Source organism: Marmota marmota, unplaced genomic scaffold, assembly GCF_001458135.2.
Source record: "Marmota marmota marmota unplaced genomic scaffold, marMar, whole genome shotgun sequence".
Taxonomy (NCBI): domain Eukaryota; kingdom Metazoa; phylum Chordata; class Mammalia; order Rodentia; family Sciuridae; genus Marmota; species Marmota marmota.
In genome coordinates, this window is record NW_026000068.1 from 22,677,236 (window position 1) to 22,698,476 (window position 21,241).

At 34.8% G+C, this 21,241-nt stretch overlaps 1 protein-coding gene across 1 annotated transcript in view; it reads right to left on the bottom strand.

Annotated features, from left to right (window-relative positions):
• Positions 1 to 21,241, bottom strand: part of Slc44a5 (solute carrier family 44 member 5) — a 335,047-nt gene that overhangs the window by 16,483 nt on the left and 297,323 nt on the right. The window contains exons 6-12 of the mRNA XM_048814088.1: positions 16,449 to 16,574; positions 15,350 to 15,410; positions 11,385 to 11,508; positions 9,985 to 10,068; positions 7,238 to 7,350; positions 3,023 to 3,154; positions 403 to 502 (exon numbers count right to left, since the gene is read on the bottom strand). Of these exons, the coding sequence (XP_048670045.1) occupies positions 403 to 502; positions 3,023 to 3,154; positions 7,238 to 7,350; positions 9,985 to 10,068; positions 11,385 to 11,508; positions 15,350 to 15,410; positions 16,449 to 16,574 (740 nt within the window). The remainder of the gene's footprint in view (positions 1 to 402; positions 503 to 3,022; positions 3,155 to 7,237; positions 7,351 to 9,984; positions 10,069 to 11,384; positions 11,509 to 15,349; positions 15,411 to 16,448; positions 16,575 to 21,241) is intronic.

The window sequence follows — 21,241 nt, forward strand, 5'->3', positions numbered from 1 at the left end:
TGTATCCTATTTACCCTGTAATAACTGAGGATTTGTTAGCTGGGTGTGGTGGTGCACACCTATAATCCCAGCTACTAGGAAAACTGAACCAGGAGGATCTTGAGTTTGAGATCAGCCTTGGCAATTTAGAGAAACCCTCACTCAAAATTTAAAAAAAAAATAACAATGAGCTAGGGGTGTGACTCAGGGGTAAGTGTCCCTCGAGTCAATCTTCAGTACCACAAAAAAAATAGAAATAAAAAACAAAAAGGGATTGTTAGTGGTGAATTTTCTAGTAAGAGTCCTCCTGGATGGAAAATAGTTTTCTTTAAGGAGTCTTCTTAGTGGGAAAACTGTGTGGGGAGTGCAGCTAGCAGTGGCTGACTTCACTGACTGACTGAGTTTCTATAGTAAGAGCCTTACTTGCTCCCTTCCTTCAGCAGAACAATGGCGACACGGATTCGTCTCCTGAAGGCGATCAGCAAGATGATGACAATCACTTCAATGATGATGAGTATTATCACTTAGAACAGGGGAAAACAAAATCAATACAAAAACAAACTTCCTCCGCAAAAGTTAGACCTGTGCTTCAAGATTATTTCTGTCATTTCTGACACTTTATAATTTAAACGTGCTGCCTTTCCAAAATACCAACCTTCTGAGTCAGTTTTAACACCTGCATGATATACTGAGAAATTCAGACTAACACCTTTAGCTAGAGTTTAAACATATCAATTGAAAAGGCTTCATTTTATCCATGAAAACATTTCACACCTCTTGTAGAAATTGAGAAATAGGCAATTAAGAAGGAAGGGTTTCCTTCCATGGTAAGAAACTATGACAGAAGAACTTTTTAGGCTGTTCACCTTGCTCCAATGTCTCTCAACTATCCTTGCTGTCAGGGCAGTCTCTTGGCTACTACATTTTTATTTTGTGACTCCACCCACCAGAGCCACCACTATTGATGGAACTGGAGTGTAAATACAAGCAAACTTGGCCAGTAAACATCTTAGAATCAAAACTAAGGGAACTTAGTTTAGTCCTGAAGTTTATAAGCCTCTTGAACTGAGGGTAATACAAATTTAGTGAACTGTGTCAAATCTATCTTTATGTGAAAAAAGTGAATCACAAAGAAAGAATAACATGTATGTGTGTAAAGAAAAAGAATAAAGAGAGGGAAATTTGAGTTCTTTGGGACTTTTTCTTTTCTTGATGCAATTAAATTTGAACATTCAGCTCCTTTTTTGAGTTTGATGAGCTACTTCTATATTTTTATAATAAATAGCCCCCTCCTCCACCCCTAGAGCTTGTTTCAGTTTTTTCTCTTTAGCTAGCTAAATTAGGTTTGTTAAAACTTAATTTTACATAATCTCAATTATCATGTCCTCAATTCTGAGATGAATATTTAGCAACAAAATTTTAGGGAAAGTAATAATTTTAATATGCATTCTGATTTCAGAAATGTTAAAAGTAGAAAGGTATGGATCATAAAATCAAGAAAATATAGTATTACTAATAATAGACCGAAAAGTATAAAAGAAACTTTATAGAAACTTAAAAGCCTACCCAGGAAGGAATCCCTACTATAATCTCCTTGCCAGGTGTTCTATTCATGCTTGAGCACATTCAGTGATGGACAGCTCATTATTCATTCTATTATGATAACACATTCTGATATCATATCACACATCAGTTAAGATGTCCAAGTAAGTAAAATGAGTTAACTTGTAGCTGCAGGAGGAGCTTATGTAAGTATCATCTTGCTTCAACATCTTCTTTTAGTGAAGCTATGTATTTATACTTTCATGCACATTTTATTCTCTTAAAACACTAATTTCATTCTTAAATTGTGGAATATAGCTACTTTATGCTAAAACTGTTATCTTCTGATAAACCTAAGGAAATGACATATTGAAATTGCATTAAGGAACATTGTATATTAAACTTATAATAAGAAAGTGAAATATCAAAATGGTTACCTTGGAGAAATTTAAATGTCTTTTGAATTTATGTACTATGTTGCCCTCTTATGTCTGAATAAGAGTAAGTAATATAAACATATTTGATATCCTATAGAACTGATATTATAACTCTATAATTTAACAGAAGATTAGAACCTGGGGCATAAGAAAACTACCCAGGGTCATGAAGTTAATAGCAGAGAGGAATAGAACTATCTTCCAACATGATCAAGGACTCATAAAATTATTTTTTATTTGTAAATGCTTATTTTTAGTGTTTTCTTCATAATTTCACATGTATGCTTTTTTCTCTGGTACTTAGAATTTTGCCAAACACAGAGAAAGTAATCAATTAATATCTGATCAATTATGAAGCCACAGGGACTTGTCACTGTATGTTTCCCCTTCTGAAGTTCTTTCTGGACTCCTTATCAGACCTCCCTGAACATGGTAAAGAGCAAAATGAGCAATATAAAAAGGAAATTTTTTTTGAGCAACATGTAATTAGAGATAATTAAAATCTTGATTAAAGAACATGAATCTCTGAAGTGCAAGGAATATTATAATAAAACCATTCTATGAATATAAGATTAAAGTCATCTTGGAAATTTTGCTTTAAAAATTAATATTACCCTTAACTAATTCAATAATCTGAACAAACATTTTAAAATTTACATTTGTTTTCAGTTACTTATTGCTCAAATTCCTACAATAGTTCAAATGTCTTGTTATGAGAAAAAGTTTCTTATTTTCTTTTTACTTAAACAAGTTTGAAAGATCAACCTTTTATTTCTTTTTGAACATCTTTCTTAGATATCAGGTTACTGTCCATAAACACCCAAAACCCAACCATTTTAAGTTGAAGGCAAATGACTTGAGATCCTTGTAAAGTAATATTTTCTTAGATCATACAATAAATTCTCCTCAATGACTTTTCCATTTGCTATAGCTTGCAGACATTTACCTGTAATTCCATTAGTGGGAAATATATTTAACAGTTTACACCAACCCATGCTTTCCTTATATGAAGAGATATCTTTTCATTATTATGATAACAAAATTAGTTTTTAAAATCCACTCACAAAATGAGAACCATGTCTGTTTCAATTTAAAGTACATGCTTATGTTTGTCTCAATCCCGATGTCATATATAGTCAGTGTAGAATTTGGGTGGTGCTGAAGATTGTTGTATTCCTGGTAACAGTACCATATTCCTTGAAAAGAAAGAAACACATACTAATGTAAAATGTTATTTTCTGAATTAGAAGCCATATGCTAATCACAAATAACTATGTGAAACTAGTCAGTATGGTCATTTCTACAAAGGTAAGATTCATATTTACATGGTAAATATTTTATTTGGATCTAAAAGTCTAAATTGCTTCTGTATTTGACAGGTTTTCAGTTTTTATGTGGATAACTCTGACTTTAAATGTATTTTTGTTTACTAACAACCTTAATGTCTATCAATAGGAACTGGTTAAATAAATATGGCATATTTGTTCAGTAAGGAAATGTGTTGAAATCTCTCTGGGAGAGAGATTCAACCCAATTCAACACTCAATACCAATTTATTATTTATTAACTTATTTATCCTTATAAATTAGGAATTTCAAGACTTTTTTTTTATACTGGAGATTGAACCCAGGGTGCTTAACCACTGAGTCATATCCCAGCCTTGAGGCTATCTTAAGACAAGAACAAAAGTTTAGAATTGATATTATTTTAGTTAATTTAATTATTTTTCTCCTTAATAAGGTATTTTATTTAAAAGTATCATCTGATACTATTATAGTTTCTAAAGCTTTCTTCTGTTTAATGATTGCTAGTATTTTTTTTACCCATATTTACACTTTCAAATATTGTATTTTCTTTTGTGTAACTTTGTAAATAACAGAGTTCCATCTTGTATATCTGTATTTTCCTCATATTTTTATTGGTGCATTATAATTATACACAATGGTGGGATTTATCATTACATATTCATACATGCACACAGTATAACAATTTGGCCAATACTATTCCCAGGTATTTCCACTTTCTTTCTCTTCCTTCCATTGCCTGATTGCTTTCCTCTACTGATTTCCTTTCAATTTTCATGAGATTCTCTCCTGCCTACCTTTCTTTTCCTTTTTCCTAACTTTCACACATAAGAGAAAACATATGACCCTTGTCTTTCTGAACTTGGCTTATTTTGCTTAACATAATGTTCTCAAGTTCTATCCATCTTCCTGCAAAAGCTGAAACTCTATTGTGTCTATGTACCACATTTTCTTTATCTAATCATCCGTTGATGGACATCTAGGCTGATTCCATAATTTGGCTACTGTGAACTGTGCTGCTATAAACATGGGTATGCATGTTATAGTATACTGACTTTAATTCTTTAGGATAAATACTGAGGAGTATTTATCCTTAGATAGAGCTAAGTTACATGGAGGTTCCATTCCTAGTCTTTTCAAGAACCTCCATACTGATTTCTGTGGTGGTACTAATTCACAATCCTACCAATAGTATAAAGTTTTTCTTTTTCTCTCCAGCCTCTCCAGCATCTGTTATTGTTTGTATTCTTGTTGGCTGCCATTCTGACTGGAGTGAGATGAAATCTCAGTGTAGTTTTGTCTTGCATTTCTCTAAAGGCTAACAATGTTGAACACCTTTACATTTATTTGTTGTCCACCCTCTGGTGGAGGGTTTGGATTTTCTCAATATAGAATCATATCATCAGCAATGACCGCTCATTTGACTTTTCCTTTTCCTAGTCATATCCTTTTGATTTCCTTTCCTTGCCTGATCACTCTGATTAATGTTTCAAGGACTATATTGAATAGGAGTGGTGAGAGTGCACAGTCTTGTCTTTTTCCTGATTTTAAAGGAAATGCTTTTTGTTTTTCTCTATTTAGTATGATTTTGGCTTTGGGTTTGTCATGAATAGCCTTTACTATGTTGAGGTAAGTTTCTTCAATCCCTGGCTTCTCCATTTTTTTGTAACATGAATGGGTGTTGAATTTTATCAAAGGTCCTTTCTACATCTATTGAAATGATCATATAATTTTTGTCCTTAATTTTATTTAAGTAGTGAATTACATCTATTGATTTGGATATGTTGAATGAAACTTGCATCCCTGGAATGAAACCCATTTGATCATGCAGTATTATCTTTTTGATGTTTTTGAATAGTTTACTAACATCTTATTGAGAAGTTTTTATCTATGTTCATTAGGGATATTGGTCTATAGTTTTCTTTCCTTGATGTGTCTTTGTCTGGTTTTGGTATCAGGTTTATACTGGTTTTATAAAATGTATATGGGTATATTTCCCCCCCTTTTCAATTTCATGGAATTATTTAAGAAAGAATGGTATTAGTTCTTTTAGATCTTCTGTAAAGTTCTGGTAGAACTCAGCTGAGAATCCAATAGGTCCTGGGCTTTTTTTTTGAAAGACTTTAAATTGCTCTTTCTATTTTGTAATTTGACATTGCTCTGTTTAGGTTTCCTATATCTTCTAAATTCAATTTGGGCAGGTCATATGTTTCTAGAATTTTGTCAACATCTTCCAGATTTTCTAGTTTATTGGACTATGAATTTTCAAAATAGATTCTGATAATACTCTGGATTTCAGAAGGGTCTGTGTGATATTTCCTTTTTCATCTTGTTGATATGAGTCTTCTTTTTCTCTTTGTTAGTTTGGCTAAAGATTTGTCAATCTTATTTACCTTTTCAAATACAAAGATCTTTGTTGCATTGATCCTGTGTATTGTTTTCTTATTCTCAATTTCACTGATTTTGGCTCTGATCTTAATTATTTTCGGGTTTTTACTCAATAAACACTTCCTGGTTATTGCTCAATATTTTAGTTCTGTACATTTTAAATTGGACATTACTATCATCTTAAATAGGCAAAGTCTTTGCTGCTTTACCTATATGTTTATCAATTTATTTTCTTTGCTCACTATCCTTTCTTGTATCTCATATCTTTTTGTGGATTCATTTTTCTTCTTCCACTCACTTTTTAAAAATCACAACTGTATTTCAATCCATCAGGAAAAAACTTGGTTAACCATTAAGACTACCTCCATTGCTAGCGTCTTGGTCTGAGCTTCCCACATAGTACATGGATTGCTGCAAATGCCACCTTACTGGTCTCACTGATCTACTTTTGTCTCACTGTAGTCTATACTGAACCCAAAAGTAGATTTTTTAAAAAGTTAGGATCTCTGGACTTCAAGTACTCTTCCCTCAATAACATTTCTGCCTTACAATAACAACAGTGACAACAAGAACAGATAGTCTTTACCGAACAAATTTGCTATATGCTACCAGATTTCTAAGTACTGTATATATATTATTTATATTATTGTATTTTATGTTCACAGTTATTTCTTATATTGTTGAATAAACTATGAATTAGAGAGACTATGTACTAGCAGAGGATCACACTGTTAATATGACATGCATCTGGGGTTTCTTTCTTCTTCTTCTTTTTTTTTTCCCAAACTCTAAATTCATGTTCATGATCCAGAGTTATGGAGATTCCTGTGTTTCCCTTAACTTGTTCTCAGTGAGAATTGTTCCCTTGCTGCACATGGGCCCTCGAACACAAGTTGTCTGCTTTTTTTTTCCCCCTTGCTCGTATGACACATCCACTTTGTTTTATGTCCTTGTAAACTGGCTATTCAGTAGGAAATGGTTGCCCATTATATGTAGAAATCCAGTAGCAGAGGTCAGCTGCATTCAGTCTTATTTACTTATAATTTCCAATCTAATTGGACATTTCCTCACCATAAGTAGCTTTAAGCTTAATTGCTACATGATTATTTGCTGTGTAAGCACTATCTAAGGAATCAGTAGAGAATTGAAATTGATTGCTTCATAGGCACTTTGTATATATTGACTGCCTTTCTCTTTTTTTCCATTGTCAAAGTTGTAGCATAGCCAATCTCAGATTTCTTTTGCTGCTTAAGACAAGTCAGTGAAGTCAATAGCAGGCTTTATTGCCCTTTCATTCTTGGTGACAATAACAGAATGCTTGAATCACATGCCTAGATTCTCCTCCAGCAAAGAGCAGGGGTTATTTAGAGCTCCAAGTATCAACAACAACAACAAAAAACAAGACTTTTAAATAGAAGTTACAAAGACAACATATTAAAGGTTAATAATTATTTTAAACGTCACTATTTGTGGGGAGGAAATAATCAAATCAAAAGCAAGTAAATGCTTTCTGGTGATTGACAATGGCAAATGAAAAAAGAAAACATTATTCTGATTTTTGGTAATTTTAAGAGGTTTGATACATACCATATCCTACAATTCCAAGTACACCAAATGCAAATATCCAGAAGAGGAATCCAGCTATGAATTTGAGGAGTATCAGAAATGTCCAACTAAGGATCATGGCAGTACATAGGCCTCTAGAGGGAAAAACCCACAATAAACATGGCAGTCAATGTGCTGCAAATAACATAATAAAAATATCAATACAAGACCCATTTCTATTCAAAATAATGCTTAGAATATTTTATTTTACCTGACTAAAGAAACATTTATAATGATAAAAAGTATAAGCAACCTCGGTTTACCTAGGCACAAAGATGCTCATATAGGAAAATTAGGGACTTTATATATGAGCATCTTTGCATGTCAAGATAAACCAAAGCACAGTATCAATCATCAGTCTAGGAAAAATACAATTCCTCCAACCTACAATTTGACCTGTCTGCCACAGTTGTTATGTCCTATTTTTTTTCGCTTCACAGCTACTTTCCTAGGTGGTAAATTACAAAATATATGCATGGTGGATTGTGCTACTCTCTCTACCTGGTGATTAATGGAAAACTTCTACAACATGGATGTCTAGAATAGACTTGAACTAGAAAGACAAGAAATATAACTGACTACCTAGTTCCTGAGCTCATAATTTTGTGGTTGTTATCACTATAACATAATTATCTTGAATAATTTGTTGTGCCTTGACATCACCAGACAGCTATCCCAAGTCCCCTGTGAATTGTGGGCCACTGGTAAGTCTTCAGCATCTCCTAGGCCATGTAGCCTTATCATGAAGGACTATTTTCTATTTTAATTTCTTCCTTGAGTTTGACTCAGCTATTGGAGAAGCTTCTATTAGAATCTGGGTTCAGATTCTAAAGGAGTCCCTGGGGTAATTCCTCAAAGGGAATTCATTAAGATTGTAAGCTGGCTGACTCTTTCATTTAGAACTGACATCTCTGGTGCTATCTGCAAGTTTTCAATCATAGCAACAGAAAAACCCTGGTACATTGGTCCAATTCATGGTCTCAAATGTTAAATTAAAAAAAATCTTAATAATTACTGTTGCTGAATAGAGCACAGCACAGCATCAAGATTGCCTTTTCAGATAAACACATTGCAGTCTGTGTTTAATTTCAAAAGACATTCCCTCTTAGAATCATAGGTGCTTAAATATTCAATACAATTGAAGGATTATTCTATAGCATAGTCCAAGGGGAACAATCAAAAAAAGACCAGGGGGTGGTGAGAAAGCTACTTTTTATGTGTTTTAAATTCTTTCATAAAAATTCTAACAAAATAAACTAAGTCTCAGCCTATTACTACTTTGGCTGTTTATTAATTAAACAGATGAGAGCAGCAGAAAAACTGAAAGTAAAGGCAGGTGCTGATTTCATAGTGGTTAAGAGCGGTACCCAGGTACACAGAGTTTCAGTGTGTGTCTAGGTGAGGTGGACTGAGAGTCTATGGTAATGTACACTTGTTTAGATGAGAGTAGAAAAGCCAAATGAATAAAAAACACAGAAAGTGACAGTAGAGTCTGACAGTAGGGAAACCAGTTCAAGTATTGATAGCATAAACTACAACGTCTGCTATGGAGATGTATCGTAACACACTGAAAATTATTATTGGAATTGTTGAAGACAAAGCATTGAAATGAGCAAATCTCACAAAATACTGTAGTATTATAGCTCTAAAATTACTCAGTAATATTTAATACAATTTTAACTTTATCAAGCCCCATACACTTAAATATATTGTACCTATCTTGTCCCCCCCTCCCCAAGTATTTTTATAACTGTTTGGCAAGCCCACATATTTTGTGAATCTACCGCATTCCAAGAACTGTTGTGAGGAGATAGAAAACTAAACATAAGTTGGGTATGATTACCATTATAAAGAGTAGACAGTTCATCAGAGGAAAAAAGCCAGGTAGATAAAATACCTAGTGGTAGGTGCTTTGTAGAAGAAAAGTGGATACTTGTATGTCAAGGAATGCATGTGTGCTTGCATGTGCACTCAAAATGGGTGTGAGGAAAATAGAGGGGAACAATTAAAACAATTAATTGACCTAGGGAAGATAAGAAAGGTTTCACAAGTGACACTAAAACTGGTTTTAAAGAATGACGTGGAGCTATTCAGGACTCAGACAAGAATATGGCAGGAAAGAAACAAAAGGGGAAAAATGTGTTGAATGGTCTGGGGATAGGCACATTATTTGACATATTAAAAATATGTGGTTAATTAAGGAACAAGGATGGAGATGACACTGAGAAACTTAGTGAACCAATCATTTCTGGAATATAAATCTTAAACTTGAAAATTAAAAATCCCCTCTTCCATATGTTTTTTCAGCTTCTCATAAATTACAATGCCTCTGATGATGAGGATGATAATTATTATGTGGAAAGGAAATGTTAGAAAAAATAAGAATAATACTTTGGAGGTCAAGGTAGGGACAAATGAGAAAAAATAACCAGAGAAATAACACCACACACACTATACCATGACGAGCAGCACACAAGTATCACAGACACAGAAGTCCTACAGGTACTGCTGCAGCTGAGTGCTTGAATGAGCAGTGTAGAATGTAAAATTTATATTTTTATAACTTTCCGCTAACAGTGGGAATATTTCTTTACCCCATTTCACCCTACTGGAAAAAAATGGTACTAAAAGATCTAAGTCAACCTTGTAGAATAAGGAATTTGAAGAATCAGTCTATAAAAGAAATCAGAAAGGGGCTGGAGAAGAAGCATCTATGTGTCTACACTTACAGGAGGATCCAATACCACGTCACTGCGTAGTCCTCAAACACTTTTGATCCAATTGCCCTTGCATCAAGGAGTTTATTGACAGCACTGAATTCAAAGAAGGAAAAATTAATAATTTTTTGGTCAATGTTAAACAGAAATGTTTTTATGATAAAAGGGATTTTTCAAGTTGCTGTTCAAAACATGTTTTTAGAAACCACATATCAGCAGTGACTCTTTTTCTAGCCACATGAAATACCATTTTAGTAAACCTGCAAAGTTGGGAAAACTTCAAAGGTGGATAAGCTTGCCAAAGAGGCCACAGCTGCACACACAGAGAACATGGCTTTTGAGAACAATGCACAGATTCTTCTCTAGTGTATCCAATATATATATTGAGTATATATGCCATCAATACTACAGAAACCTCACTGTAAGAAATAAATTTAAATAAGATCAGTTTGTAATTTATAAAATTCATAGAGTCAAGAATGAATATCATCTTTAGTTCTCCTTCGTATCATCTGACAGCACTGTAGCAGTAAGGCATGATGGAGCACACCCCTAAAAGTGCACAAATCCTTAGAGTCCAATCTGGTTAATAATCAAGGTGAATACACTCTTATAATACAACACTGTCGGCCCTTTCCATGTGACCCAATTGTAATGCCTCCCTCTTTCCCCAAAGTCACCACTACTCTGACTCTTGTGATAATAATTTCCCAGTTGTTTTTTTCATTTAACACTTATTATTATCATTTAATGGGGGAAATTTAATTTAGTTCTGCTTCTTTTTTCATTTAATATCAATGAAATCATACTTCTATTATTATTTTATGAGTTCTTTCACATAACTCTTTCTGAAATTCACCTATGTTGCTATTCTAAAAATGCAGGAGCTGTACTATCATGCCTTTATACTACTTGCTAATGTCTTTCAAGAAAGAGAAATAACAATTTTAGAATACCTCAAGTTTTCAGGATTAATTTTACAACTGAGTTATGCAATGACACTCTGTACATGTTATGTTTTACACACATTGAAGTGTGTGAATATGTGCATCCAGGGAAATATAATTATGTGTGTAGTCAAAAGAAACAGTTAATTTACTGCATTATAGTTAGCGTGTAGAAACTTGATATAGTGCCAATACATTTCCTTATGTCACATTTCTACCCCTATTCACAATGAAAGATTTGACCATTTTGAAAAACATCATTGTTCTAATTCATTCTGTTTTCTCCTTTTATCTACATGCCTTTCTTAATGAACACATATCAAGTTCTCCAATCTAAAGTGACATGTATATGTATATTTCACAATAACAATTCTTTTCCTAAAACCCCTAACCTTACAGGAGCTTTAATATTGGATACAACAACAGGATGCATCAACATTGAAAATGGAAATGTAACAAACATACTTTGAAGCCTCCCTGAGTTCTAGTACATTTCTTGTTTTTCCACTTCCATCTTCATACAGCATCTTATTTCCTACAGTTAAAGAGCCATTTTTGGTTGAGAAGTCAGGCAAACACCTCTGGAGAACTGTAAAAGTAAATTAAAATTATGGTAATCATTTTTCTATTTCTGTCATGATGTCCTTCTTTCTTAAACTTTATTATTTATAATCAAATTCTTACTAGGTATTTAAATGGCTCAATATAGATAGCTAATTGCTTTTTACTTGATAATTTGAAGATTTTCTGGTAGTTCTAAAGCTGAAATAGAAAGCAAATATGATCACAATCTGAAGCTATGTTCTAAATCTTTTGGCAATTTTATGCATGGTAAATATTATTTTTTACTTAGTGTATTCACCAAATTGCCACAAATAAGATACATAACACTGGTACATATCACTTTAATAGAAAAGTTGCATTCATTTGTATGACTAAATGAGAATAGGCTTGCTATTTTTAAAAAAATCTTGGATATTCCTTGAATGAAGTTATGAAAACTGGAGATTAGTGAATAATTCCTTGGGAAATAAGAATTGAATTATATAGACTAGTAAAAGAACAGAAATTCTGTTTGTGAATTCTTAATAATTTTTCTCCCTTCCAGATTTTTTATTTACACAGTATTTGGAGGGAGTAGAAATGGAAATTCTGAAGCTATCCAAAGAAGTTCACATTTTGTAGACTAGTATAACTTCTGAGTATTAAATTGCTGTTTGATCTCCTATATTCTTAATTTGATTAAATAGAATCCTTTCTTCTTTACATTATCTATTAAACTATTTTAAGACCAGTTTTAAATGAAGAGTTAAGAGGAATCAAAAATGGATCGTTTTCACAATTTTTAAGAAGCATTGCCAATTTGCATACATGGCTTAAAATAAAATATTAAAGCACTCAGTTCAGAGAAAGAAATATGTTACCATAAAGCCTTTCCTGACTTTCCTGGCTCTCTTTTTCACCCACCTCCAACTTCTTTAGCTCTTATAATATGGCTGATTCTTCCAGTACCATTCCTATTTTTTCTCCTGCTCTTCACTCAGCTGCTTCACTTGTTCTCAGTCCAATCAGATTTCTGCCCTGCCATGGAAATTGTCCTCCCAGAGACCCCCATGACCTCATCCCACTAGACTTGTTACCCAGAGTAGTGCCTGGCACTAGTAGAACTTGGCCAATATTTGAATGAGCTAACTTTTCTGAGCCTTTGACATGGTAGACACCGCCGCCTTTGTGAAGCTCTTTTCTTGTTTACATGGAGCACGTCTCTCCTACACTATCCTTCTTTTGGTGAATTCTATCCTTTTCTACTCCCTACATATGAGTGTTCCCATCCTTGTTTCTTTCTCCTTTAAAAAATTTTTTAGACGTTGAGGAACCTTTATTTTATTCATTTATTTATATGCAGTGCTGAGAAGCAAACCCAGTGCCTCACACATGCCAGGCAGGTGCTCTGTCACTGAGCCACAACCCCAGCCCTGTTTCTTTCTCTTAATAGTATTTATTTCCTTTTATAAAATCTTTAATGGGTAAACTTTATTAGTGGCATAGTATCCCATTGAGTCCTGGAATGGGTAATTTGAATCATCAACTTCATTGGATTAAGATATTGCAAGGATTAAGAGGCTTATGGGTGTGACAGTGAGGGTGTGTTTAGGAATGATTGGCATGTGGGTCAGCCAACTGAAATGGAGACCCTCTCCAAGCATGGGAAGCACTGTCCAATAGGATGATGGCTTGTATGGAATAAAAATTGGAAGAACAAGGAAGCAGCCCCAAGAGGTTGTTGGATCCTCTTAGGTTACCGGACTCTGGTTTCTTCACTCTTCATATAGAACTCTGCCAGGGATTCTCCAGACTATGGAGAGTCTCATACTAGGTTAGCACCGGTGATCCCTCTTGTTCTGGGGCTTCAGCATCTTGGACTGTGCAGCTACTGGTTCTGCCAGCTCTCCAGCCTGCAGATGGCCGCTGTGGACTATCCAGCTCCTGGTAGTGTTAGCCAACCTAATAAGTTCCCTTTCTATAATTATACTTTCTTTTTGGTCCTGTTCCTCTAGAGAACCCTGACTAATACAAGTCCTACGCTTGATCTGCTGTTAAGAGGAGTACAAGTTGATTGCAATGTTTTTTTAATCTCTCCCTCACTAGGCTGTGAGAGGCTGTGCCTTACTCATTTTGTATCCCCGATGTACATTTTATATTCTGAAATTTAATCTAATGCTACTTGTAAGGGCAGGGATGTGTCTCATATACTGTATCTTACATGACCAATGATTTATTTTCATAACATTTTTAACACTGTTCTTGGCTACAGACAGCTGTTGCTTAGGGCATCTTGGTGAGGGAGGTTGCTTGCAGGACCTTCATCTTTGCTTCAGGGTCTTTAGTAACCCAGAGAAAAGTCACAGAGCAATAAAGACATGTGCTTGGTGGAAGCTTCTTCAGTGTACTTGACTTTCTGCTTAAGCTGATGACTATTACCTTTCTTCTGTTATTTTATGTTTTGATGATTAAATTATAAAAAGAGATATGAAAATTATTTACATGATGAAAGATCTCAGAACTTTAGTGGAATGGGAGCTTCACATGATACTATTTTGACAGTGATTTAATTCAGTTTACCTACTTTCCAGGAATGTCACCATCTCAAATAAGAAATAAACCTCACCATTTAGAAGGACTGCAGTGCATCCCTATTCTAAGAGAAACACACTATCTCCAACTTTCATGCTAACTGGCTGAATCTCTCCACTTTTCTTTTAGAGCCTGATCCCACAGCTACCACTGTTGCTTGCCTTACAACCCCCTTGAGATTCTTCTGGAAGCATTTGCCTCCTTAGGTTAGAGTTTTGACTGCACTCTTTTCAATCCATGCTTGGTTTGAAAAGAAGCTTGGCAAATGTTTGTCCTGCTGGACTCCCACCACCACAGTTCTGACTGCTAGTGCGTTACCCCCTGCAAGGAGATCTTCAGTGTGGTCCTCTGGGTGCATGAAAAGTTTCACCTATTTTAAAAGCTGTATATACTAATTGTTGAGAAGTGCATAAATACAAAAAAAAAAAAAAGAAAAAGAAAAAGAGAAAAATGCCCATACTTTTGCCACCCCAAACAACCCTTTAATATTTGGTGTATTTCTTTCTGATCTTTTTCTTTGAACAGATTTTCTTCATTTTTTTGTTCATGCTTGTCACTAAAGTGTATATAATAATTTAAATTTTTCACATCATAGCATATATGTTCATGTTATTGTAATATTTATATTTAATAATTCTAACATTTCTTTTAATGAATGCATCATGATTTATTTAAAATTTCTCTTGTACTTGGATATTTTAATGTTTGTCCCCCCTCTTTTCTCTGATTACTTTGAATAAACACTGTAATAGACATCTGTAAATTTTTATTTTTTGGTAGCTAGGATTATATCTTTAAGAAAGGAAAATAAGTGGTTATTTTCCCTAAACAGAGTATCACTTTAAGTAAAGATTAAAACTTTAAAGAAATAAAATGTAGACTCATTCAGGAGACATAAATATTTCTAATATAAAATCATAAAGACAAGTATCTGCCTTGCTCCCTCCCCAAGGCAATTCTGAACAAACTTTCTGGTTTAATCCAGGTATGTGTGTTATGGGTATGCATGCTTGTAGAATTCCACATAATCAATCAGATTGGCTTTTAAAAGTCAATTTTCAATCTTTTCCATGTGTTTATGTAGCAATGCCCCACAGCCCAGAGCGCCAATGAAACACCTCTGGCTAGAGTCAGAAGGATGGGCTTTACCTTAGACTTCTTAATGAACTCTGGGACCCTGGGCCAGACATAGGAACATTCCTGATCTTAATTTCATCAACTGTGAAACATGGAAACTTAATTAAATTACTTCTTGGTAGAATCTATGTTTCCAAGGTAAAATTATTGATACTTACAAGGTTTGCTTGGAAAAATTGCTGCGGGGCAGTCATCATCCAATAAGACTTCTGAGATGGGCTGAAACAAAGGAAGAGTGAATTAAGTTGTCAGAAGTCATGTGAGGACTACTTTTATTCTCCATATAAAAGTTTTATTCCTTCCAAATGTAACTCCATAAATCTCATTGTTCCAAATTACTTCCTTCCAATAATAATAACTATAAGATCATCACACATAAATTATTGTTTGACAAGCTCTTTTAAATGCCCTAACCATGGTTCAATCAAATCAACAGTAATACAACCAGACCCTCTAAAACCAAAGCACACCTGTGAGGGTGTGTGTCTTTGTTTTAGCTATATCCGGGTGTCTAATACATCACACCACCACTCCCACACCCCGAAAAAGAGCATCTTCTCTACTGTAAAAGTCACTAATATATATATATATATTTTTTTTTTAGAAAGAGTGAGAGAGACAGAGAGAGAGAGAGAATTTTTTTTAATATTTATTTTTTAGTTTTCGGCGGACACAACATCTTTGTTTGTATGTGGTGCTGAGGATCGAACCCGGGCCACACGCATGCCAGGCGAGCGCGCTACCGCTTGAGCCACATCTCCAGCCCAAAAGTCACTAATATTATTTAACATAATTAGGCTTTAGAAATCCCTTATAAATCTCAAACCTAGATAGGTTTCTTTTGTTGTCATTTAATGAGTATTTATCAAACTAGTCTTGGAAGTAAAATTTGTATTTTTAAGTTACTATGGGGCTCCATCACACATAAATGAAATGGTGATTGCAAATTACATTAAATCCTAACTCTTCACAGCAAAAATTTCCATCCAGGTAGCGAATTTGCTGGTGCTAGAAAAAAGTTGAAGATAACTTACCAGACTTAACAGCCTGTCTTAACACTCCAAGTCTGCACAATAATACTCTATAAATGGGGTGTGTGTTCATGAGTATACATATGCATTTGTGTTTTAATGGAATGGTGCCTTTAGTAATCGTTTCTTAGATGTAGGGGCTTGTCCAGTAACAGATGATCATATTACACTTGAGACTGAGACAAAAGTTAAATTCTTCTCTAGTTGTAACCTTAAACACACATACCTTTTCAGGTTCAGCAGTAGGCTGGCAGAATTGACTGTAGTATAACCAATTACTATTATTTCCTTTGTACGAAATTTGTATTTCCACGTAGGTTAAAAATTTTTCTGGGCACTTGGAGACACAGATCTATGAAGAATAGGAAAATAATGATGGCAACTGAAATGAGAACAAATCAGGAAGTATCCATAAGGTGAGACTTGTGAATTGTCCACCAGAATAAAGAGCAAAGCACTGTTTTCTATCAGAAAGATGTAAACCAATTTCTAGTCTTATTGTAAAAAAATTAAATTCCAAATACAGAGTTATCAAGCTCTACTCCTTCCTCTCCAATGTTGATGCTATGTTAAAACAATCAGGTACTATACAGTGATGGGCTTATTGTTAGCTTTTGATTTTAAGATAAATATAGATTCATAGGTAGTTTTAAGGAATAGATTCCACATACTCTTTACTTGTTTCCCCCCTAATGGTAAGAGTTTACATACTTATAACAAAATATTACAATGAAGAAATTTATATTGTTACAGTCCACTAAACTTATTTAGATTGCACTAGTTTTATATTCACTCATTTGTGTGTGTCTGCATGGGGATGTAGTTCTATAAAATTTATCACATGTGTATATTTATGTGACCATTACTATAAGATGATGATGGCCTTTTTTTTCAATACTAGGATACAACTCAGGGGTGCTCTCCCATGGAGCTACATTCCCAAGCCTTTAAAGAATTCTTTTGAGATAGGATTTTGCTAAATTTCAGAGGTTGGCCTCAAACTTGCAATCCTCCAACTTTAGACTTTTAAATTGCTGGGATTACTGGAATGCACCACTTTATGCCTAAAAATGATGGATTTTTAAATAAAACTTTAAAAATGATTTTATGAATTAGAGCTAAGAGTATAAATCAAGATTAATTTTGCCTGTATACTTTATGCATATGCAGAGTGAGAATCTTGTGTCCTTTTCTAAATATGAATAAGATGGTAGTTCAAAATGTTCTGAATGTTGATAACTTATGCCATTACAATAATTAGTGACAGTGAATTATCAAAACATAATCAGAGTTTTATCCCATAAGAAATGAACAATTATTTAGGGCTACTTGCCACAATCAATCATTATTATAGTCTTTTCCCAACACCATGTAGACATGGGCAGAGAGGTCGTTCATGTAATCATTTTATATTAATGAACTTGGGGTACTATCAGTGCCAAACCAAATCACTCATTCATGGAGCCACCAGGAAGTGACTGCAATTCAATTAGTAATTCCACAAAAAGAAAGAATTACTGTTGGTTTTGCTTTTGTTTATAATTAAAAAAAGAAAGAAAGATCATAGTAAGCCATCTGAGCTACAGTCAACCATTAAACATCTCTACTAATTCAGTTTCTTCTTGTGAACTCCTCCTTTGCCCTGACTTGCACCATCTCCACATTGTACTTTGGTAATTATTCTCATGGGCTGACCCCTATAGGCAGTTAGGCAAAAATACTGCTGCTGAGCTGACATCTTTCTTCCTTCTTTTGGGTCATGTTTCTGCTATACACAAGGGTATTTAGTGCTGACTTCACAGCTGTTACTAGGCCAACTAAGTGGACTCCTCAAATCTCAAGTGAACATCGTCTTGTTACAGCAGCAATCTAATACCTTCTAGAAGTTTTGACAAGGTAAACAGCCCATTCCTCCACACTCACACCTCCATATATATTTTCTCTTTCATAGTCTCTCTCCCTCTCCCCCCCACCTCTGTCTCACACACACACACACACACACACACACACACACACGCGCGCGCGCACTTATATACCTCTTCTTATAGTTTGGATGTAGAATGTCCCCCAAAGGCTCATGTGTTGGCTTGGTCCCCAGTGCAGTGATATTCAGAGGTGGGGCTTTTGAGAAATAATTGGATCATCAGCACTCTAGTGTCACCAATAGATTACTCCATTGATGGATTCATAACTGAATGGCTTATGGGATGTTGTAGAAATTATAGGAGGTATGATTCTACTTGAAGGGAGTGGATCATTGGGGGTATGTTCTGGGGGACTCTATCTCATTCCTGACCCCTCACCTGCTTTTCTCTCTCTCACCCTTCCTGGCTGCCATGAGGTGAGCAACTTTGCTATGCTAGGTCCTCCCTGCCCTGATGGTCTGCCTCACCACAGGCCCAGAATCAACAGAGCCAAGAGTCTATGAACTGAAACCTGTGAAACCATAAGTCAAAATAAACCTTTCTTCCTTTAATTTGTTTTTCTTGTTTTTTTTTTTTTTCACAGCAATGGAAAACTGACTAACACACTTCTGGAGAAAATATTAGAGATGTCACAGGTACCCTTCTAAAAAAGCTGAAGAACTATATAGGTGTGTTCACACCATCCAACCTGTCCACATTTTTTGGAAGAAGATTAAGGTTATCATCAATGCAAATATCAAAAGTTTATTCTGATTGCAGTTAATCTGAATAAATTAACATATTAGGAGATATTTCCCAGGCTTGATTATTTACTTAAAAGATGTTGAAAGATAACTGAACTAGTTCCCCTGTTGGATGCATTTCAGTGGATTTATAAAAGTGAGCATTTAAAAAGCTAATGCTTTCATAGGCTTTAAATGATGGTAGGAACTACTGAGTTGGGGTCATGACAATTTCGGCTCTTACAAATACACACACCATGTGTACCACACATAAAAGTGCTGTGAATGCAACACATAAAAGAAAGTAATTAAAATGGTAAAATGTGGTTTGTTAAAGAGAATCACATCAGATTTCATTCCAGACACAAATGAGCTCTTAAAAAAAACCAACACAGCAACTGCTCTTTACTCTTTCTTCTATCAGACCAATTTGTTCACTTCAAATAGGGTGCTGATTAGTAGCAATCAACATATAATTAGCCAAAAATGAAGGTCACATTGAGGTTGGGTATCCTAATTGATCTCAGTCTGTCCTTTAAATGCCTGTGGCACATGTCTGGACCACGCTGGCAGTTATCAAAAACTTAATGCATAAAAATATGGCTCAGATCAGTACCATGGCCTGGCAAACTAAGTGCAGGGCTGCATTATCAGCATCTAAAACATATCCTGACTCAATTCTGATTCTCTGTATACCACAAAGGGCACTTCAAGTGTAGTTCTTTGCCCCTATTTTTATATCTCCAATTAATATATGCTAAACACTCTAAATAAATTAGAATGTGGTCATTGGGAGGGTGCATTGCATTGGAGATTACAACACTATATTTGTTATGAAGAAAGGATGATTTAGTAAATAGTTTATGAAAAATAATAAATAAGCATAATGTGTACTACTTTTTGTTTTGTCATATTAGTGACAGATTTGTATAATGTGGTAGAAAAGTCTTTAACTGAAAGTAGGAAGATATTAATTCACTCATTTATTAATTTATTCATTCCATAAATATTGACTTGTCACCTATGCTGAGACTGTTCCAGGAATTGGGGAGTCAGAAGCGAACAAAACAAATGAGAACTTTGCTCTCAAGCAGTTTGCCTTCTGGTAGGGAGAGATGTATAACAAATAAAAAATAAGCAAATGTTTGTTATAAGATAGGACTAAATGCTATGGGAAAAAAGGATAGAAAAGAGGCTAGATGGGAAGGGATGGCTGGGTGATATTCCAATCTTAAATAGGTAGGTCTTTCTAAGAAAGTAACATTTGCTTTGCATTTGTAACATTTGACATGAATCAAGCCTTAGAGTCTGGAGGAAGAGGATGGGAGGGAATGAAAATGGTAAAATCAAAGGCTCAGAGGCAGAAGCTTTCTGGGTCCTTTAAAGAACAACAGATGGTCAGTGTGACCTGAGTGTGGCGAGCAAAAGGAGTATCAGAGATGTGTGCTCAGAGAATTGGTCAGACCAAAAAGGATACATAATATTTATTGGAGCATTTAGGCAAAGAAGAGACATCATCTTACTTACATTTGAACAGTTCACATTGGTTGCTGGTTTGGAAAGAGACTATAGAAGATCAGGTTCACACAAGGACAGAGTCAGAAAGACCACTCAGGAGATCACTGAACTGATTTTAGAAAAGAGATGATGGTTCCCTGAGAAGGGGAAGAGGTGGTGGCAAGTAGTTTTGTCCAGAGTAGATTCAGAAGGATGACCAAAGGAATTAACAGACAGTTCAAGCATGGGTACATGAGAGAGGTATCAAGGATGATTCCATGGAATTCGGTACTAATGTTAACTGAAAGAGAAAAGACTTTGGGGGGTAGGGAAGAAATATAGGGATGAAGTCAGAGATTAGTAATTCAGTTTTAGACACTTAAAAATTTGTCAACTAACTCTACCTGTAAAGACACTACACAGGTGGTTGAATATAAAGCAGATTTTTTTTTTTTAGAGAGAGAGAGAGAGAGTTTTAATATTTATTTTTTAATTATCGGTGGACACAACATCTTTGTTTGTACGTGGTGCTGAGGATCGAACCGGGGCCACACGCATGCCAGGCGAGCGCGCTACCGCTTGAGCCACATCCCCAGCCCCCAGATTTTTTTTTCAGATACAAATTAGAAAGGGAAGCGTAGAAGGTGGTGTTAATTCCATGATACTAGATGAGATCACCAAGAGTAAATGCAAAATTAGAAGAGGAAGTTTGGTAAGGAAAGAAACTCCAATGTTTAGGAGATGTCAGAAAGATGAAGAGAAAACAGTACAGGAGACTGATAGGAAGCAACCACAGAGCTGAGAGAAAATACAGAAGAATCTGTGCCCCCCAAATAAAATGAAGACGGTATTGTACTGAAGAGAGATTAAACACT